The sequence below is a fragment of the Parambassis ranga genome, chromosome 17, assembly GCF_900634625.1.
Source record: "Parambassis ranga chromosome 17, fParRan2.1, whole genome shotgun sequence".
Classification (NCBI taxonomy): Eukaryota; Metazoa; Chordata; class Actinopteri; family Ambassidae; genus Parambassis; species Parambassis ranga.
In genome coordinates this window covers 827,331-847,430 of record NC_041037.1, presented here as the reverse complement: position 1 = coordinate 847,430, position 20,100 = coordinate 827,331, and the positions used below count along the sequence as shown (strand labels likewise).

Here is a 20,100-nt window from a genome sequence, read left to right as displayed (position 1 = left end):
TTATGTGTAACTCTTGCCTTGTCTCTGTCAGGAGCGCCTCAGTACAGGCCTGTTTAGGAAGAGTTAATGTGCACAGAGCTCAGCGATGTCTCTCTGGGGAGAATGTAAAGCTAAAGGTAAGATTGATTACAAAGAAAATACAATATATTTACAGCCTGCAGACTTTTCATTTCACTGGCACGCCAGGAGCAGGCGGCCACTGTACGTTACAGAGCGGCTAACAAGTTATAGTTGGTCAAAATTAACAGAATTTGACATATAATCATGGATCATGTTTAGTTAAAGGTAGGGTAGGAGATTCTGAAAACTCACACGCCCCTTTCTCTCGGAGCTCACCCTGAAGCCTGAAGACGAGCTGCGGTCTGTGACTTCGGCCATCATGCACGTACCTCTCTGGTGCACAGAGCAGGAAGAGAGTGACAACCAGCCAATACTCCTACAGGGTCCACCCGGAGGACTGATGATGTTTTTATGTTTTATAGCTTCAGATGATTCATATTCTTCGTTTTAATGAGAAACTGACGAACTAATCGGTTGCTGTTGGATTGTAAAGAGAAGTTACACTAATTTAACACAAAGTGCATCAGAGTGAAACCTCCTACCCGACCTTTAGGACTAAGTGTTTTGCTTTGAATCTTTTCCTGCTGTGTGTTAGCTACACTGCATGGATCTGGTGTAGGTTAGTTTCCCATGTTGACGTATAAACGTTTTAACATATGGAACAAAAGATTTCTGTCTTCAGCCAAGCACACACAAAACACCAGAAATGAAAACATCACTTCACTGAGTAAGGACGGACATTACAGCACAATATGCTGCATACATAATACATGTAGGTACTACACACACACACACACACACACAGGAAGGGAATTCCATTCAGACAGCTGAGTGATTTTAAGCACCATCCATGACATCAAATGTGGGTCAACAGCCTTTTAAGGTCAGACCAGGCTCTTACCCCCCCCCCCCCCCCCCCCCCCCCAGCCCAAATGGTCAGGACTTCCCCGCTCACCCCCCTCTCCCACTGAGACGAGCTGAATCCCGCTCCCAGCAGGACTCAGAGCAGACTACGTCACCGTGCACCATTGCTGACTCGCTAATGTGCAACGCAGTGTCGGAGCTGCAGTCAGGCTCTCAGAGTGCTGTTAGGAATGTCGGCAAATTCTTTGATCTGATGAATATTAAACACCTTAAAGTGGATTTTAGTGGAGACATTTGTGACGTTAATGGCTGCGCGGCTCCTGGGCTGCTCAGACTGCTGGCCTGTGAGATGACAGTTTGAGTTTCAGGTCGCACATTTTTCTTTCTTCCTCTTTTCTTTTGAAGTGAATTATGTTTCAGTTTTAAAAGGATTCCATTAAAAATAAACAAATTATAATAAGAATCATTTAAGTTTCCCCAGTAACCTGGAAGGGACAGGAAGGTTCAAGAAGGAGGACATGTGCTTATTTTCAGGGTCAGTAACACTTTCCATGTAAACAACTTTTCCTGATTAGCTCAGCCTGGTTAAGTTCATGTTTACATACAAAGTAAGCCCCAACTGAAATACAGTAATATATAGTCATATGGTTTGTTGGTTTGTTGAATGAGCCTCGGCTTCCTGTCCAGTCTGCAGACCATCACCGTTTCCCTGGCTGCAGACTTTCATCAAACTTTCAGGGAACTGCTGACATAAATGGCTGAACTAGTGATTTCCTGGTGTGATGTAAAACGCTGTGCGATGCCACAGACACACATTTCACCTTGTTTTAGGGTGAATGTGGCTTCATCTAGGAGTATATTAAGGTGAATGGCTCCATGTTTTAGATTTTATTACCGTTGTTCTTCTCATTATTTCTTCCTCCCTTACTGTGGCAGTGGAGGACTGTACTGCATTTCCCGTGTGATATTTCCTGAAACGCCCAGACTGAGGGTCCTCAGGTCTTCAGATGGACGGACAGTCAGTCTGGCTCCAAATAGGAGTGAATGACATCATCGTGTATCAGACATGGTCAATACTGGGTGGAGATGGCCTTCAGACGGTCCCTGACCACACACACTCACAGTCCCTGCTGCCATCACTGGGAGCTGCTGACCCGCTCTCTCTCTCTGCCTCTCATCCCTCACTGTCTGTGTGTGTGCTTCACTTTCTACACTAATCACTTCTTGCTTTCTCTTGTTCAGTCTAATACCTCCCCCCCGTCCCACAAGGCTTTCCCCCTGTGTCTGCAGCCTGGTGAGCAGCATTACTCACAAATGGAGGGATTCAGATAAAGTTACAGTCCCCAAAAACCGAGGACAGCATCAGAGGAGAGCAGAACCTTTGTTTAAAGTGAAGCTGGGACGGAGCCATGAACGTCCCTCTGACTGTGACGTTTGCTCAGCCTGACTGCACTTAATGATTTGACAGTATAATCTTGGATTACTGTACATGTTCATGTGGCTCAGATCAAACTGTTAATTCAGCCTCTGATTAGGACTCAGAGGGTGGTAAAACTCACAGCAGGCCGTCTGCTATTAAAATGTTTTCAGTAGCCATTACAGAGCTGTAACAGAATCCTCACTGCTGCATCAATCTGTGCACCAACACATGCTACTACATGTCCTACTGTTTACACCATATTCATCACAACTGAGAAGCAGCTTCTGTTCGGACTGTGGTTCATAAACCAGGTGTGCTTCAGACTCTCAGCTTACATTTTATAGGATTCTAAAATATGTGTCTGTAGTTGAGCTTGTAAATGAAATGATGTCATTATTTAGAGGTTTTCTAGTTTTTCATGCAGCAGATGTACATGTAGCATTAGCATCATGCATTATAACCCAAGCTAAAGAGTATCAACATTCTGCAGAGTAACAAACAAAGATGTCTGATCCAACAGAGACTAAAGGCTGTCTGCACACGCTGCTCGTCTGTGTGTAGAAGTTCACCTCAGACATATTTTGTGGCTTTAGTTAAAATGTTCCAGCTTGTGTTTTAAACCACAGACTTTATTTTGGGCATTAAAAAAACTACTGTTAACTTTGCTATACAAAAGTACAAACTCTGCTCAGGGAGTCCTTCCTGCAGCCCTGTGCCTTCAATCTCTTGATCTATTGTGTGATATAAACAAAGGCTGTAGTTAAATTCATATTTTACAGCTGTCTGCATTAGAAAAAAAACAACAAAACGTCCTTCGACCACCTACATGTGTGCAGAGCTAAGTATTGCGACTGGGGGCTAACTGTGAATAACAGAGATGATTTATAGGACCTCCTTGTTTTCCAGCAGGGCCGGTCCAGCCTTGTTTTCAGAGCTATTTAAAACACCTCCTTTTTATGAGCTTAACTAACAAGGCCTTGGAGAGTTCAAGACAAAAAAAATCTAATAGTCAAAACAGTGACTGTGGTTGTGTGCCTGAGGTGCTCTATTAACGGCAACAACAGAGGAGCCAAACGGAACAGGGACAGGAGAACCCTGAATACTCACATCACTGAGTGATGACTGGAGATACACAGCACATGTGGAAATAAAGCTGTCTGCTCATGTTCCAACCGGAGAACACCCGAAACCCACCGAGCCGTCCTCTCCCAGATCCATGAAGGATTCCCCGGAGAACACGTCTCTCCTCTGTAGCGCTTGGCCTGGATCCAGGGTTCGGGACGACTGACCTGTCTCTCCTCATATACCATATAACATATATCTGAGTCTCACAGATGGCGGCTGACAGAGCCCAACTCTAACATCTCACACTCGACACCCATATATACTCATTAGTGTATGACGTGTTGATTAAAGGACGCCGTCACACACTCTCAGTTATTTTAACTGAGTGGCTGGAAGTGGCAGTGATGTGATTTACCTTCATTCATTTTAAAGCTACAGTGCAGAACATGTGTCTCCCCCCTGCTGGCAGTGAGAGGAATTACACAAATGCTGCATACTTTGACAGCACATCCTCACATTTAAACAGCAACAAATGCTGCTCACAAAAAATGGCAGCTGGTCCAAGGATGCTGCAAGACAACACGGGAGGGCCAAACTGCGAACTAATCGGTTGCTATCGGATTGTAAAGAGAAGTTACACTAATTTAACACAAAGTGCATCAGAATGAAATCTCCTACCCGGCCTTTAATAGTGCCATCATGTGTAACACGTATGAAAACAGATGATACTACACATACAGTGTTTTCATAGTCACTCATTAAGAGACAGATTATCTAGTATGCTGGTTCTGTAAGTCATGAGCTGTAATGGAGTACCTGAACGCATCATTTCAGGTAATGACTGAACATCTGCATCGCTGCATTTCACACATATCAGCAGGAATTCATCAGTGGAACTCACAATCGCTCCACGCTCAGTCTTCATAACCTGAGCTGTGATTAGCATCCAGCAGGAAACGCACAGGGCTGCAGTCACAGCCGGCAGGCTCACTGCTTCCACATGGATCCGTGGCGGTTTCATTAATCGAAGCTTTTTTTAAAGGTTTTGTTTTTTGCACTACAAAAGCACAATCAATCAATCAAAGCTTGATCTGCATTGATTAACCATTCAAACTACTGTGTTCTTTAAAGAAGCCAGACTCGTGTGAAAATCAGAATTATTCACTCCTACAGAGATGAATCGAGCCACTCTTTGTTTTGCATGTTGGTTTCTGGGCCTGCAGGAAAAGTGGGGGCCATTTTGTGTCTGCTGTGTAAACGTGGAGATGATGCTCACAAAGTGTAGCAAAACACACCAAACTAATATGGTGGAACTAGCAGTGATGTCCTGATTCGTGGCTAAGAATCTGCACCACAGACCCTGCTGCCAAACCAGCACGAGTGAGAGGAAATAACTCAAATCTAGCAGGTGGCAGTCGTCTATATTTGTCATTTAGACGCTGATTCCCTCAGCTGCCTTCTGCTCATTAGATGAGTTTTCTCAGGTGCAAAAGTTGGAGCGTGTTTTCGGTATGTGGATGTTTCTAATTGGAGGCCGAACGCGGTGGCACCTGATCAAAATTCTGTCCCCGTCTTCATCACCAGCCGCTTCACACTGGAAATTTCAGGCCGGCCGCGATGACCCTCAAGCAGAGAAGTTCCCCAAGCTGCAGTAAGACATCCTGTTCCACTCAGCGAGTGGTGAGAACACACATTTTGTCTGTGTGCGTCTATTGGCACGTTACGAGCCAGACAGCGCAGCAGCTGAGGCGCGGAAACAAGCCGCCGAGCTTCTTTTCTCGAGTCTCTAACGGCTGCGAGGAGGAGAAGAGTCACAGCTGCAAGTTCTCACAACTTCAGGTTAAATCTGGTGCAAACTTCTCCTCCCTCACTTCATAAAGCACACTTTGCTTTTAAAGGGTAATCGATGTTAAAACAAGCAGATGCCTCATTCTGTGAAAGCAGACGAGAGACACATCAGATAAGTGGGACTGCAGAGTGAAATAAACATTACGGCCATTAGTGAGTAGATCATGGAGGAGGATAACACAGGCTGTAGACACTTTGGTGCCCCCAGAGGCTGCAGGAAAAACTGCAAATGTTTGAAAATTTGGTATTCAAACACGGATGTCCATGTGGGTTGACTCACTTACAGAGACATGTGAACAACTGCAGTTGTTTGCTCTTCTTCTCACTGTCATGGCGGTCGAGCTTTGTATTCACAGCCTGCTGCTGCACACCTGCCACCGCTCTCTGCCTGTGACTCACACACACACACCTTTGACTTGTCATCCTCTCTCTTCTAAATTTCCATGTGCACAGAGAACACACAGCATGCATGAAGTCAAGAGCACACACACACACACACACACACACACACACACACACACACACACACACACACACACACACACACACACACACACACACACACACACACACACACACACACACACACCTCCTTATCAGCCTATGGAACGCTGTCTGTTTGTTTGTCTGCAGTGCTGTTGGACGACCACGTCCGCCCCCTCCGAGGGCCCCATATTCCCCCGGTGGAGATGAAATGTAATGGAGCCGATTCAATAAGAGCATTGCCTCCTCGGGAAAAGGCAGAGAATCAAATCACAGCAAATCCCTCAGAGCCTTCCCAGCATTCACTGCTGCCTTGTAGTTGGGGAGGGAATAAAAACAATGGTGGCTAATTCACTGGGCTCTCTGCACACAGGCAGGGAGTGTGATGCAGCAAATGTGGAGGGCTAATAAAGCTATTCAGTTACACGCTGGCTGCGACGAGTTTTTAGTGATTGGGCTAATTAACTGCAGTAAACACAGGAGAAAGTGGTGAGGCGTGTTTTGTGTAAATGACTTCATAGCTTACAGGTCGTGGGGTCCAAGTGAGGGGCTGCAGGAGGGAGAAAACATTGTGGGGTATAAAAACAAAAAAAGCTTTGGACACTGTTAGGCTTGGCAGCATGAAGACCGGCAGCGTCCCTGCAGTAAAGTTATGCAATTTGGTTTAGGGCCAAAAAACAGAAAACAACCTGATACTGCACCTCACCACCTACGCTGGAAACACAACGGAAACTTACTGCCTGCTTTAAATATGCACAGACATCACAAGCGGAGCAGTGCTGAGAGTCAAGCGGTGCAGAGGCGACTCCGCAGCCCTGCAGGCCTCACGGTCACGCTGCTCACAGCGGAGGAAATGGCAGACTGATCCCAGAGGCTTAGGAGGCTTCTCGAGTTGTTTTTGCTTTTAAACCGCTCTAGTTAAATTGAAATTTTCTGACGGAGGAAAAAGAGGCAATTAAAATGAATTCCACTGGATATTTATGCAGCTGCATGTTGCCTTTCCTTGCGTTTCCTCTTTGACGGTGCTAAGAAACACAAACTGTACAGTTTACAGCCAGAGAGCAGCTGAAGGAGACCACAGGGCCAGAGTCTGCTGTTCTCATTTACAGCATTAAAGGGATCCTGTTGTTCAGGAGCTCATGTTAGAAAGACAGAACTTCCACAAGACATGCACGACGTATTCTCGTACTGGAATCAAGCTAAGATGGTGTTGGAGACGCACACTTTGTGATATAAAAGATAAGGTTGTAAAAACGTGACAAACTCTGTTGTTCCTGGTACATGTGACCAAATTACAACAGTTAGCTTAGCTTAGGAAACTGTAATTGCTAAAACTTGTGTCAACATACTGGCTAACGTCAGCTATGTGTTATCAAGCTCACAATGCTAATGTTAGCCATGTGATAGAAATGACCGAGCTTACAAACACAGTAGCTGGTGTTAGCTACGTGTTAGCAGCCCTCTGTTGGCTGTTTCATGCATTGTGTGCATGTTTAGTGTGTGTTGCTGCTCGTGTGTGTGTCACAGTGTGATCTTTATAAGTAGCTGCTACGTGATGAAGATTATTATCATTAAGTAACAGTGAGGCTGGATCTCTCTGACCCCCCTTCAGTCTAAATCTGAGTCATAATCTTGTGACAGTCACAACATGGCAGCTCCAACAAAAGGAGCACACAAGCGCTAATGTGCGACTGTGACATTTTGAAGGCGTATCATTCAGGCTCTGGGTCATGTAATGGGCCTGACGTCGCAGAGGTGGTCAGAGCTCAGCCCGCCTCTCTGCGGCGAACAGAAACAGTGCGGCAGCATCCCGCGCACAGCGAGGATTCCAGCTGACCGACACGAAATGTGAGACTGTTTACATCTGGACTTATCATGGCACGCCCGGCGCAGCAGAGAAACCACATTTTCCCTCGCTCTCACTTTCTATAGACATGTTATTGCTTTGATCCAATCTCCACAATCCTGAAGCTCTGATATCAGACGGTGCAGCCATTCAAATCCCACAATAACAAACATCCCCACCGCGGGCTGAGACGCCTCCCCTCCCCGGCCTCTGCCGTGGTGAGGGTCTAATTCACTTCCTGTTCAGAAGGGAGGGGGGGGGGCAGACAGGAAACAGGAAACACGCCTCCTGATTCTCTCAGGAGGTGATATTTTTTTCTTACGTTTGGGCATCTGGGAACGAAACATAATCCTGTTAAGATGTTTGTGTGCCCGGCACCTACAGGGCTGTAATCAGAGAGTGTGAAGCAGCATGGGGGTGATATACAGTCTGAAGTCACATAAAGACTATGGAGGAGCATTACATAAAGGGTTTATGTTCTTAAAGCCCAAGAGTCCACCAAAGTGAAACTTAAGTGAGGCCCGTTGCTGAGATTCACAGAAAAGACAAATATTATCAGATTTACCAGCCCGTGTTCTAAAAATCATCCCTGCCATGGCTGAACATCCACAGCTTTATGACGGAGCCGGGGTCCCTATAGCAGAACTCGGACCATCGTACACACTTAGCCCACCTGTGGATTCACTTCTTTACCCCCTACTCACTATACAGGGCCATGAATAGTGAGGACTTTCAGACTCTATATGTTGTTGTCAGCATTATGACCCTCAGACAGGCTTCATCACTACTCCTCAGAAACCAGTGCGTGACATCACCGAGGGTTTAACCATCTTTATTTACAGCCTGTAATGTCAAATAAAAGATATCAGCAGTAAAATGCTACAGCGTGAGGACCAGACAGCTCCTCTGAGTGTGGACCCTGCATGAATGGAGGATAAGGGAACACCGCCTGGGTCCAACAGCTGCTGAGGCTCGTCCCCTCTTTCTACCTCTAATGCTTCCTGCAGCCTTCCACTGAAAACTACCAATTAAAAGCATAAAAAATCGATGCTAGACATATAACCTGACAAAGATCTCTACAACTGGGCCTCAGTACTACAGTAGGTAAAGAAGGGAGGAGACAAAACCACAGCTAAAAGAACAACATGAGTTTCTCATCATTTTACCCCATGAAGTCAATAAAATGTTTCCACGGTCAAACACGTTTTAAAAATCATTTTAATGCTAATCCGTTAGCATTCTGCAGCTCCTGTTCCAACAGGACAACGACAGTCCGAGTAGTGAATGAAATCCTAATTAAATAAGACTGCAGAGCCACTGTGTTATCTTCCTTTGTGCATCTGCGTGGCTCCACACAGCACCACATCAGGCGTCAAAAAAAAATAATAAAAGAGAAACAAGCATGCAGTGACAACAGCAGCGCCATGAATTATGAATCAATACGAGCTACAGCAGGAGCAGGCTGCTGGGGCCATCTGGGGATGCGTGAAAACCACGACTAAGACAAACCCATTCATTCAGCGCGGGATGTGTCTCTGCTGCGCTGCAGGCTTCCCCCCACAAATCCATCACAGGGCTACCGTTCATTGATCGGAGGAGGACTGCGGGTGCTGCAGCGCTTCTCACAAGATACAGGACTTTAGTGGATTCTGGCTTTGGCTGCAGTGGACGACCAGGCATGATAATGCAATGACTGACAGCTGTCAATCACTCAACAAAGTGAGAGACGACCAACAAACGAACAAAAGAAAGAGAGAGAGAGGGTTAGAAAGGTCAAAGGAGACAGACACTCAAAGGTTTCCATTCCAGTCAGGACCTCCCCTGAGCAATCCCACAATCCCCCGAGAACGCCGCGCACCGCCGAGCTGACATTTACCGCCTGCCTTCTGTTGCTGTGATTATTTTCTCCTCCAGGTGTGAGAGCCCGCCTGCCGTCTCTGTCTGCTCAGTCAGACCTTTTACTGTTATGCCATCAGAGACGTTTGGATTGGAGGTGGCTGAACTGCGATTGGCAGCTGGGACGAATGTGACCGCAGCGTAAGGTAAACTCAGAACATTTCTGTCCTCTCTCCTACCTGTCTGCAGACGGCGGCCGGTCGCTTCGTCCTTTGCTGACTTGTGTGTAGAGCGTGTCGGAGTGCTGGTGCTGGTGGTGCGGGTGGATGTGGGGGTGATCGTCGCGGGGGCTGTGGGGCCGGCTGTCCACGGAGCTGTTCAGGGCGTTGATGCCGGCGTACTGGTGATCCTCCTCGGACGACCTCTCCGGTGAGCGGCTGATATCCAGGATCTCGGCGTAGTCCCGCTCTCTGGCCTGACGCTCCCTCAGCTCCCGGGTCTTAGCTTGGATTCTGAGGATGAAGATGAAGACATTGATGACATGAGGAGGCATATTTTACATTTTATAGATTTGTTTCTTACTTCATTCTTCACTGCAACCTCACAAATGACAAAACAATAGGGTGTGATTATACTCAAGGAGCCCAGACTGTACATTGATTTCCTGTACCTTGACATGGCCCCTCCCCTTTAGGAGGTGTGTCACTATTTAATTGATCACAAGCAGCAGGAGGCCCAGGCTCAGGGGGCCCTGAAGCCCAAGTGTCTGCACTACAGTGCTATCCAAACTGATACAGTAATGGATTTCTGGTTACTATGTGATACACCTTCATGGGGCCCCTCAATCATATATCATAATAATAACATAATCAATGATAATAATAGGGCTAGGGGGAGCCTTTTTCAGGTCTAGGCCCAGGGGCCCAGTGATAATCTGTCCCTGATCACAAGGGTAGAGACAGATTATTCGATGTTTACTTCTAGTTTCAGTTGATCTGTGTTGCATCCACTTACATGGAGGAGGTGCTCTGTATATCTCTGTCCATGGTCTATCTACATATTTGTAAATGCTCAGTTTGTTCTTGTTCTTGTGTCTTGTGGACACAGAACAATGTCACACTGAGTCATGTAGATCGATTCAAGTCATGTAGATCAGCAGGTTGTTGTCCTTCACCATTACACAGAGAACTGAGTGTGTATTAATAATTAAAATTGCTGTATGTTAAAATGTTTATCAGGATTCTGGTTGAGACTGGCGCCTTCCACGTCTCCTCTTCGTCAGGTGAAGCCTCTCCTTGTAGACGCCGTAAATCTCAGCTGTCGCATTAAGGAAACAACACAGGACGCACCGCTGCACCATCTGCTGACTGCACGCGGCGCGTTTTCACCTTTCCATTACAGAGAGGAGAGAAGATGTGGAGTCTATTATTTATGTTTTTCCCCCCCTCAGAATAATACCATAAACAATACATAATAGTGTCTCCAACCCCATAATACCCACTACAAGGGAAGCACTTTGTATTCACAGTGCTGCTAATGTATAGCTAACATGCTTTTCCTTCTCACACACACACACACACACACACACACAGTCTCTTCTCCTCAGGCCATTATCTTGTGAATAACTGGCAACACCATTTTCTAAAGCGGGGGGGGGGGGACTACCTATCGTGCAGCCCCGTAATTACAGCGTTGCCAATTATCAGAGCTTTACAACTACCAATTATCATACTGCTCTCTTTTCTGCAGGCCCCCTTTTTAATGGCAGCATGGAAGTGAATGGGACAGCCGCGCTGGTGACGGGGGGGGGGGGGCAACTTCACTGAAAACTCAGAAATCTGAAAAGCGTCCTGCAGACAAACGTGCATACTGTGCATAATGAAACAATAAGCCCCCCCCCATGGAGAGCACCAAAAGTGTAAAAATACTAAAAACCAGAGCTGTTAATGAGCGTGATGCTTTAAGAGCTCCCTGCTGGATTGTTGTCGTATTCCAACAACTTAAACCGAGTCAGATAAAAGCTCGTGGATTCGCACGCCGTGTCGTCACTATTTGTGGACTCAGCAATTATCTAATAGTGCAGAAGGAAGCGTGGGGCCCTTGAGGGATCTATCTTTAAACCCGGAGGAACAACACTGTTTTCCATCAGAGAGAGCAGCAGCAGCTACTGACTGTGTACACAAGAGCAGTGGCTGATAAGATAAGGCCAGATGTACCAATCCAACGCCCGGCCCTCTCCCTGCGCAGCCCTGATCCATAACCATGGACTGGAGGGAGGGGGGGTCAGTGGGACAGAAGGAAGGATGCAGCTTTGGAGTGTGAGAAAGGACAACAGGCTGAATTTGTTGCTGAAGGATCCAACAAAAAGACTGTGACCTGAGTTTGTGAAGGTTTCCTGGAACAACAGAGTGTCACCAAACAGACCAAATCTCAAACACAAAGATGGAAGCAGCTTCTTTAAGCTCTACAGGTGGACCAGTAAGGAGACGTTTGGCAGTCAATGGAAAGAGGAGCACAATCCAGGAGATCATTTCAGACTGTCGCACACAAAACTTACAGAACCATCCATCATCTGAACCCGCTTCGTCCTGCAGTGCAGGGTCACGGGGGGCTGGAGCCTATCCCAGATATCTATGGGTGAGAGACAGAGTCCACCCTGGACAGGTCACCTGTCCATCACAGAGCAACACACACAGACAAACAGCCATTCTCTTACAGAACCAACATATTGGCGTTTTTTATGCCTATTATTGGTGTCACCTTACGCTATGTGACCAAAAGTAAATGGACGCACCGTGCAGCTTTAGTTGGTCTTTTTTTTTGGGTGGAAATCTTTAAGCTGCTGTCTACCACATGATTGTTTGCATCATTGATTGCACATGATTAATCAATGAATGCATTCTGACATTTTAAGAAGAAACCAGTGGAAAATGTCCTGAAAATGTTTCAAGACTAACAATTCCAAACACCGTCATTCATCAAATAATTGTTGCAGCTTTAAAACATACACTAAAGATTTAGATGACAATTTGTTGTCTGGACAAAAAAAATAAATGATCCTCTCAGTTTGCCTAATGAGCCGGACGTAGGGTCAGAAAAAGGGAGGGCAGTGGCACACATGCTGGCTGGGCGTCCACATAGTTCTCTCATCTGCTGGTGCATCTCCGGACATAACTGGAGCAAATTCACACAACACCCATATTGTCTCTTGTCATCCACCAGCATTCGTATCTCTCCCTACACAAGGTCCCAGGGGGTCCACTGGAAGCAGCAGGACTTCAGCTCTCTGTAGTAACTGTATACAAAAATGTACCCACACCAGCAGGCTTATTTTATCACCGTTAAACTACATGTGCAGCAGCTCCACTCCTCTGCTCTAGTAAAGAATGTATAAGAATATATTGTATACATGTGTATTGTTTTAACTGCATCCGCTGTGGAAGGTGGAACACAGCTGCTTATTTTTAAAAAACAACAGTCTGAGTCTGGATTTCACTGTAATGTCCCTTTAAGTCTCCATCTCTATCAACGCCACCACCACTTAAAGAGCGACGCTGCTAAAAATGCTTCACAAATACAATTACACTGATTGCAGCAGGACAGGAAGGAAAACCACACTCGGCCTAATCATCAGCCTCTCGGTCCTAAAATACTCACGGGAGGGAAAACCCTGTTTTCCTTCAAACGAGCGACCTTGATGAGAGATGAAAATACTCATGAAGGGTGAATGATTAGGAAAAGCACCGAGAGGTAGGAACGGAGTCAGAGGTTGAACAAAAAGAGCTCAGGGAGATAAAGACGGCACAGAAATGGCAGGATGGGACATTTGGGCAGAAGAAATGTGTTTGACGAGTGACCTTTCTACCACATCAAACCAGAACAATGGTCCATTATGTGCCATTGTGCTCAGTGTGTAATAAAGCGCCCTCTTAGCGGTAACGCTGACAGGCCGCGGAGAAAGGCAGGAAGTACATGAAGAGGGCGGGATAAGATGGCTGCTGAAAGGCCTTTTTTTGGTTTGATAACACTGAGTATTTGGAAATGTTTTGGCGTCACAAAGCTTCAGTCTTATCTGTAAAACCGACCAATCATAAGCCACCAAGGATTTATGACGGACCGTCCTTCAATGATCCAGAAAAACAAAAACGCTTTGAAGACTTGTGCTGTTAATCTTCAGCAGGACTTTTACGGCAAGTGTCAGGGCCAGGGGGAGTTCACGGAGACAAGCGGCTTCACATACAGAGCCCTGCCTGTCGTATGGACTGAACTTCTAACTGTTGGGCATGAGACGGCTTCTTAAATCTGTTACCGAAGTCAAAGCGTGATGCCGAAAACCTGGATCAGGCAGAATATCGGTCTGATTCAGGCCAACACACACACATCCAAGTGTGTATTTACATGCTGAACACGTATTGTAGCAGCCTGTTATCTGAACTGTCCGTCTGCATCCGTCTGTCTGCCCCCCCACGCCCCACCCCCGAGACCAGAGACTTAAACCTGTAAGGAAATCCATCCACCTAGTCGATCACAGCTGGATTAGCTGTAGCCTCTGGCAGCGGTCAATCAATACACGGTGAAGCGCGGTGCTGCGGCTCACAGCCGAAACTCTGCAGAGCAGCCACAGCCGAGTCGATAACCGTGCATGTCAGTTAAGTGGTTAAATGCAAACAAGAAGTGAGCTGATGCTTGGCTGGAGTGAGCTAAACTCTCAGTGATGAACAACACACGGGAGAACTCTGCTTAAGGAGTCCCAGGATGTGTACGCTTCACTAACCAATCAGGTCACAGCGTCCATCCATGTCTGTCCGGACTCAGTGATGGTCGTGTGTGAACTGGTGGTCGAGCTATGAAGAGGCTACACCAGGACAACCAGAGCTAAGGTGGCCTCACACACACGCTCTCTACAACAGTCTAACACTGTGTTAATTCCTAGTGTAGCTACCACCCTATGACAGCACATGCTGTTAGTGTCCTGGTGACTCCGGGCTGGGTTAAGCTCAGAGGTAATAGACACACACAGCTGTGACATTTTAAGTACAAGAGAAGCTGCAGATTACATTAACACACAAAAGGACCATTCTGAACTTTTAACGCAACCCACCGTTAACAAGCCAATCATCTGACGTGGCATTTACGCTAACCTTGTGCCAATTAAAAATAAAAACTAAGCCATTATCAGGTTATTGGACTCAGTGCTCTGCGGGCCTAGAAAGAGAATACAAACCAAATTTCTTGTGGGGAGTAATGACTGCTGCCCTACACCAAGAGCAGGGAATTAATTAACAGGCAAGGCTGTAATGGCCTTGGCATTTATGAACCCACCCCCCCACCCCCAAAACGAAAACTGGCACAGTGCCCGTCTGACATTTAGTTTGGCGAAAAGAAGCAGTGAGGAAGGTTTTTACATGATGACTCCATTACAATAAAAGAAATGATAAAAACCAACCACTCGGCTTTTAAACAAAAGAACAGCAAAGTGAAGCCTGGACCTGACCCTGATCCTAATTCTGCTTCTATTAAATATGTACACATACTGGTCTCTGTGGGGTCCAGCTGGATTTCCAGGGTGCAGTACCAATGGATGGAGGACAAACTCTGGACAGACGCAACCAAGCGACAACCAGACTGAATTGGATGATAACTCTAAGCAATTGTTTTGTTTGTGATTAGCCATTAGCGGTTAGCAGCTTGGTAACCACCATATTATTCTATGAGGGCAGCAGTGGCTCAGTGGTTCGATCCCAACTCCTCCCTCGTCACTGTTGTGTGTCCTTGGGCAAGGCACTTTACCTGCATAACCTCCAGTGGACTCACTGGTGTATGGCGCTCTTTGCAGGGCTGCCTTAAGCAATTTCCCCATTGTGGGACTAATTTTTACTTCAGTCATTTTAAAACCAATTCTGACTGAACAAACATTTGAAAGTCACTTGAACAGAGAGGGATGGAGTGTGTTGCTGGGATGGTAAAGAGTCACAGAAGTTACCATGGTAACACGGGCTGAAAGGGAAAACACATGTCCACCTGGGTGAGGACAGCAGATCATGTGAATTCATGCTAATGGGAAAAGCCAGCCGCTGGTGAGTCTGTGTCACTGTGAAGTCATTTCAATGTGATTTAAAGCACTTTTGTCCCGTTTGGACCTCTGGCTCTGATGAGACACATCATGACTTCACTCGGCTCCTCGTAGCTGCATAATTGTGTCATTTTTCTCCTTTGTGACACTAGATTCAACAGTAAGAGCACGGAAACCTCAAATTCATCGACAGCAGCACCAAATCTAATACCATTAACTCCCTGCTGAACTACATCACATCATCTCACCTCTCCTGCTCCATCCTCATCTTCATCGTCTCCTCATCAGACACCTGCGTCTCCTCCGGCTTCCACTTGCTGGAGGCTCTTCGATCCATCTTCTCTCCCGGCCGCTCGTCTTTACGGTGCTTCCCAAACCTGAAGAAACAAAATTAAAACATCAAACACGGGTGCAGACAATAACCCACATTTAAAAACAAACAAACAAACAAACACAAACACAACCCCACTGGTGTGACTTAACAGTGGATGAAGCCCTCAAATGAAGCATTCAAAAAGTGCTTCTGACAAGTATAAAGCCATTTCAGCTGGTGTGAAGTTGGGGAGCGGGCCCATCACAGTAATTGTATTCATGGGGAGGGAGTGACGCTTAGCGAAATGGAAGCCATTGCAGAGATATTTCAGCTTGATTGACTCAGTATAAAGCTGCAGCCTGTTGAAGAAATGACTTTGGCACCGCGCTCGCTTCCACAATGAACCCCCGTGATTATTCACAAGGAAATTGGTCTGCGGAGGATATCTACCACTTCGGGAAGAGAGAAACCAAAGAGAGAGGTGTGTGTGTGTGTGTGTGTGTTAATCAAAGAGGAGGAACAAGACAGAGGAAAAAAATGACTGAAAATTAAACTGTGGCACAAAGACAACCTCACAAAGGTGTGAGAGTCTGTCAGTGACTGAAGAAAGAGGCTGAAAGTCAAGGAATCAAAGGAAGAGAAAGGAGGTGTGTTTATGGATTAAAAGGAAAAATGTGTGTAAAGACGCTGAGAAGGGCGAGGCACGCTGAGAACGTGCTGTGTGCTCCGAGATCAATACGAGAGAACGGAAAACAGTAAAATCAATGAGAGAAACATGCGAACAAATAAACACAGACAGAACTCAGAGTGTGAAATAAAACACAAAGAGGAAAACAGCATGAGAGAAAAACACATCTATAAAAAGAACTGTATGTGGAAAATAAACCAGAAATAAAAATATAACTCATGACTTTTGGACTGAACACGCTCCCTTCCTGGTTTGTGGTGTTTATTAGGAACACTTTAAATAAAAGCACGATGTGAGCTCACTTATCGTGGTGGTTCATTTAGCCAAGTCGCTGGATCTGATAGAGCAGTTCAACCAAAACACAACACTATTTATCCTCTGGGGCGGAGATTGAAGCCTATGCCCCCCCACCCCCAGCACCTGGCTCCAGAAGTGACCTCCATGTTCAAATCTTCAGCTTAACAAAAGCTTTTCGTCCTTTTTTCACGCCAGCTGTATGGAGGAAGAATTTGTGTGTCACTCCCTGGTTTAGGTTATTTTAAGACTTGAGGTTTAGCTCAGTTAAAGCCGTGGCTGCTTTGTGTTACAGGATGCCCACCGCAAGGCCCACTTCTTTGCCTGTATTTGGATTAACCAGGGGGTTTAGGCAGACTGTAACCCTGTCAACACTGCAATGGCTCTTCGGAAACCTATAAAGGAGACATCACTGAAGGTCCATCACTGGCCTATGGTCCTGCAAGAGCTACAGGCTAATCAGATAGATGTAAACAGGGAACACAGAAACCATCCGCCTGTATAATGTTAGGTGTTAAGCTACACAACACAACCCTGACAAACCAAAGCTACGAGTGTCTTTACCTGGAGACAGGAAATAGTTCTGCTTTTGAGTTTAACTTATGAGCGGTCGGTGCTGGTGTGTTTTTTGTCGCCCTTGTGCTGACCCGACTGACGTGTATTCAAAATAAAACCTTCCCACAGCCTCACAAAGACGTGTTTTGTGCGGTTAAAAGGATTAGCGGTGACACGCGGGTGGTCTGCTGAATTGAATCAGCTCAGTCCCTGACATTTTACAGCCATCTTTTCAAACCGCACAAACCCGTCAGAGCCTCTTTATCGACGGCGTCGGGCCTCACTGTGCGCCTGGAATATCAGATTATTAAATGGCCCGGTGTCATGGTTAATACTTCGTCTTCTCCTCAAAGTTTTCCCTCTCAGTCATAAATCTTGGCGTGTGTGTGTTGTTTTTAAAAGGCTGTTAATGAAAGTTAGTGGTGTGGAGAGAGACAGTGTCAGGCGTCTCCCTCTGTGATAGATCACTCCGTCTCTCTGCATAACGGCGCGCTGTCACGCTGACGGCTGCAGTTTGATTAATCAGGTAATGGACCTTAGGCCCCGCCCTTCCCTACTTCAGCTGCAGGTTTTCTCATCTCTTGATTTTTGTTACGTACTTCATATTATCAGCTTTCTGTTTACTGGAACCTTGAGCCTGTAGGTGCAACGTTGACACAACAGCTACATCCAAACAAATTAAAGCTTAATTTATTAATTCTTAATGTGCAAATAAAGTCATCTGAACTCGCTAGCCGCACCATCCTGTAATAACTACTTTGTGCCACAAGACGGCACAGTGAGTGTTTATTTATGCGTCGACCTTAGCTTAGCTTAGCCGAGGTTGTTTTTGTAGAGGCAGCTGGATTCTAACAGGCAGTGCAGACCAATCACGGCTCTGTGAGCATATAAAGACAGTTGTAGTTGTGTTTTGGGCCTGATTATAGGAAAGAGTTAATCTGAATTAAGTTGCATTTTAATTTCCATCAGCAAACTGGATAATTACACAGCTAGCAGCTTTAATTGGCTTAAAAAAACAGTTAGCTTGGCCGCTAACATGAATGTTAGCAGCTAAATCTCAACAAAATACAGTGTCACTGTCCAAATATTTTAAAATGTGTGTTCTGAGATCAGAGATCATGTTCATCATGTTTAAGCCCAGGTGACACAGATAATACAGGAAGGTTTTGATGATATGGAGGAGATATTAGCAAACATTGTCAAACGACATGTTGCCAAGCAGCATCCTACAACTGTACATGTTAGCTGCATCTGATTGGACAAACGCTCTCACTTGTGGGCTGTGAGCTTGTGATGGGCAACATGGTGCTTGTTTGGAAACCTTATGTTGTATTATGGTGTCTATATGTTGTATATAAAGATCGTAGTTTTTCTGTTGATCTTGCCGGAGGTCACTAATTTGAATAAACAGACGTCCAATCCCAATTCAAACATGAACACTGCGACACTGCCTGCAGCCCAGACTGTAAGGATTATTAACATTATGTCTCACAGAGGTGAACGGATGCATCAGACAAATCTCTGCTCAATCTCTGAAAAAACAAAACAAACAACCACAGAAACAACTCGGGCTTCAAGTGCGCTGGTAGCAGAGTGAGGCTTCATGATGGGGAACGCACATCAACACACTGAAACCACTGCAAAATTAGTGCAGCCCTCAGATTTCTGGGCAGCGGCCGTCTTCACCGATGCCAGAGAGATCCAGAGAGAGAGAGAGACAGAGGGGGAGGGAGGGAGAGAGGGGGAGATGGCGGCGGAGCTGGCAGCCGGCTCTGTTGGCATGGCTTGATGGTAATGATGCTTTGATTGGGAGTGAGTGTGAGGCCTTTGAGACATGAGAGGGTCAGGTGGTGGCAACTCTGTTGATCACACACACACACACACACACACACACACACACACACACAGAAACACACACACAGACACACACAGACACACACTGCTCTGACTTCGCTCACTCCTACACACATCAAAGTTAGCTCGCTGACGCTCCTGCACAGAAAGCCTTCACTCATGGCGAGCTCTTGACACGCTGTAGAGCCACTCCGGGGATCTGACAGCACATTTACAAAAAAAAGCACTTCTGTGCAGTTTGGGACGCACATTCATGGTGACATGTTGACACTGACAGGAGTGAAACATGCTAATTCTCATACCTTTTTTTCCTCCCTCTCCTTTCAGCAGCTTATTTGTTTCTCGCTGCTGTAGTGTTTGCTAAACTGTAGCTCCCACATATCACCTGCCACTCTCACAATGCGGGTGTTTTATTTTTTTCATGGTCTTTAATCAGCACACTGTCGTGTATTTGTCCTTTAAACTGAGACTACACACACACAGATGGGTTGAATGTATCTCACATCGTTATTTTGGAGTGCACAGCTGTCTCAGTAAACAGAGGATCAGATCAAACAGACTTTTAATGGAGCAGATCTGATGTGGCCAATATTGAGCCAATCAGAGCAGCATAGCACTACAATGCACAGCAATCATGATCATATGGGAGAGGAGGAGGGGAACTTAAGCCTGTGTGTGTGTGTCATTGGCCAAACAGTGGGGATGAGTTTCTCTGTAAACAGTGTAAGGATTTGATCCCAAGTATGGGAATTATGACTGCATATTTACAGTATTTGTCCAAGTGTATTCAAGCCTTCACACCACTCTGTGTGTGTGTGTGTGTGTGTGTGTGTGGCCCTGCTGAATCTCTGAGCATTGCTAAATGTAAACTGGTTTACCTCTGGGTTCACGGGGACAGTGT

General features: G+C 46.0%; 1 protein-coding gene across 4 annotated transcripts in view; it reads right to left on the bottom strand.

The window, feature by feature from the left end:
- The window catches only part of pard3ab (par-3 family cell polarity regulator alpha, b), a 183,713-nt gene that overhangs the window by 35,117 nt on the left and 128,496 nt on the right, over positions 1–20,100 (bottom strand). For all 4 annotated transcript variants that reach the window (XM_028426670.1, XM_028426671.1, XM_028426673.1 and 1 more), the window contains 2 exons: positions 15,744–15,872; positions 9,662–9,934 (listed from right to left, as the gene is read on the bottom strand). In XM_028426670.1, coding sequence (XP_028282471.1) covers positions 9,662–9,934; positions 15,744–15,872 — 402 coding nt within the window. The remainder of the gene's footprint in view (positions 1–9,661; positions 9,935–15,743; positions 15,873–20,100) is intronic.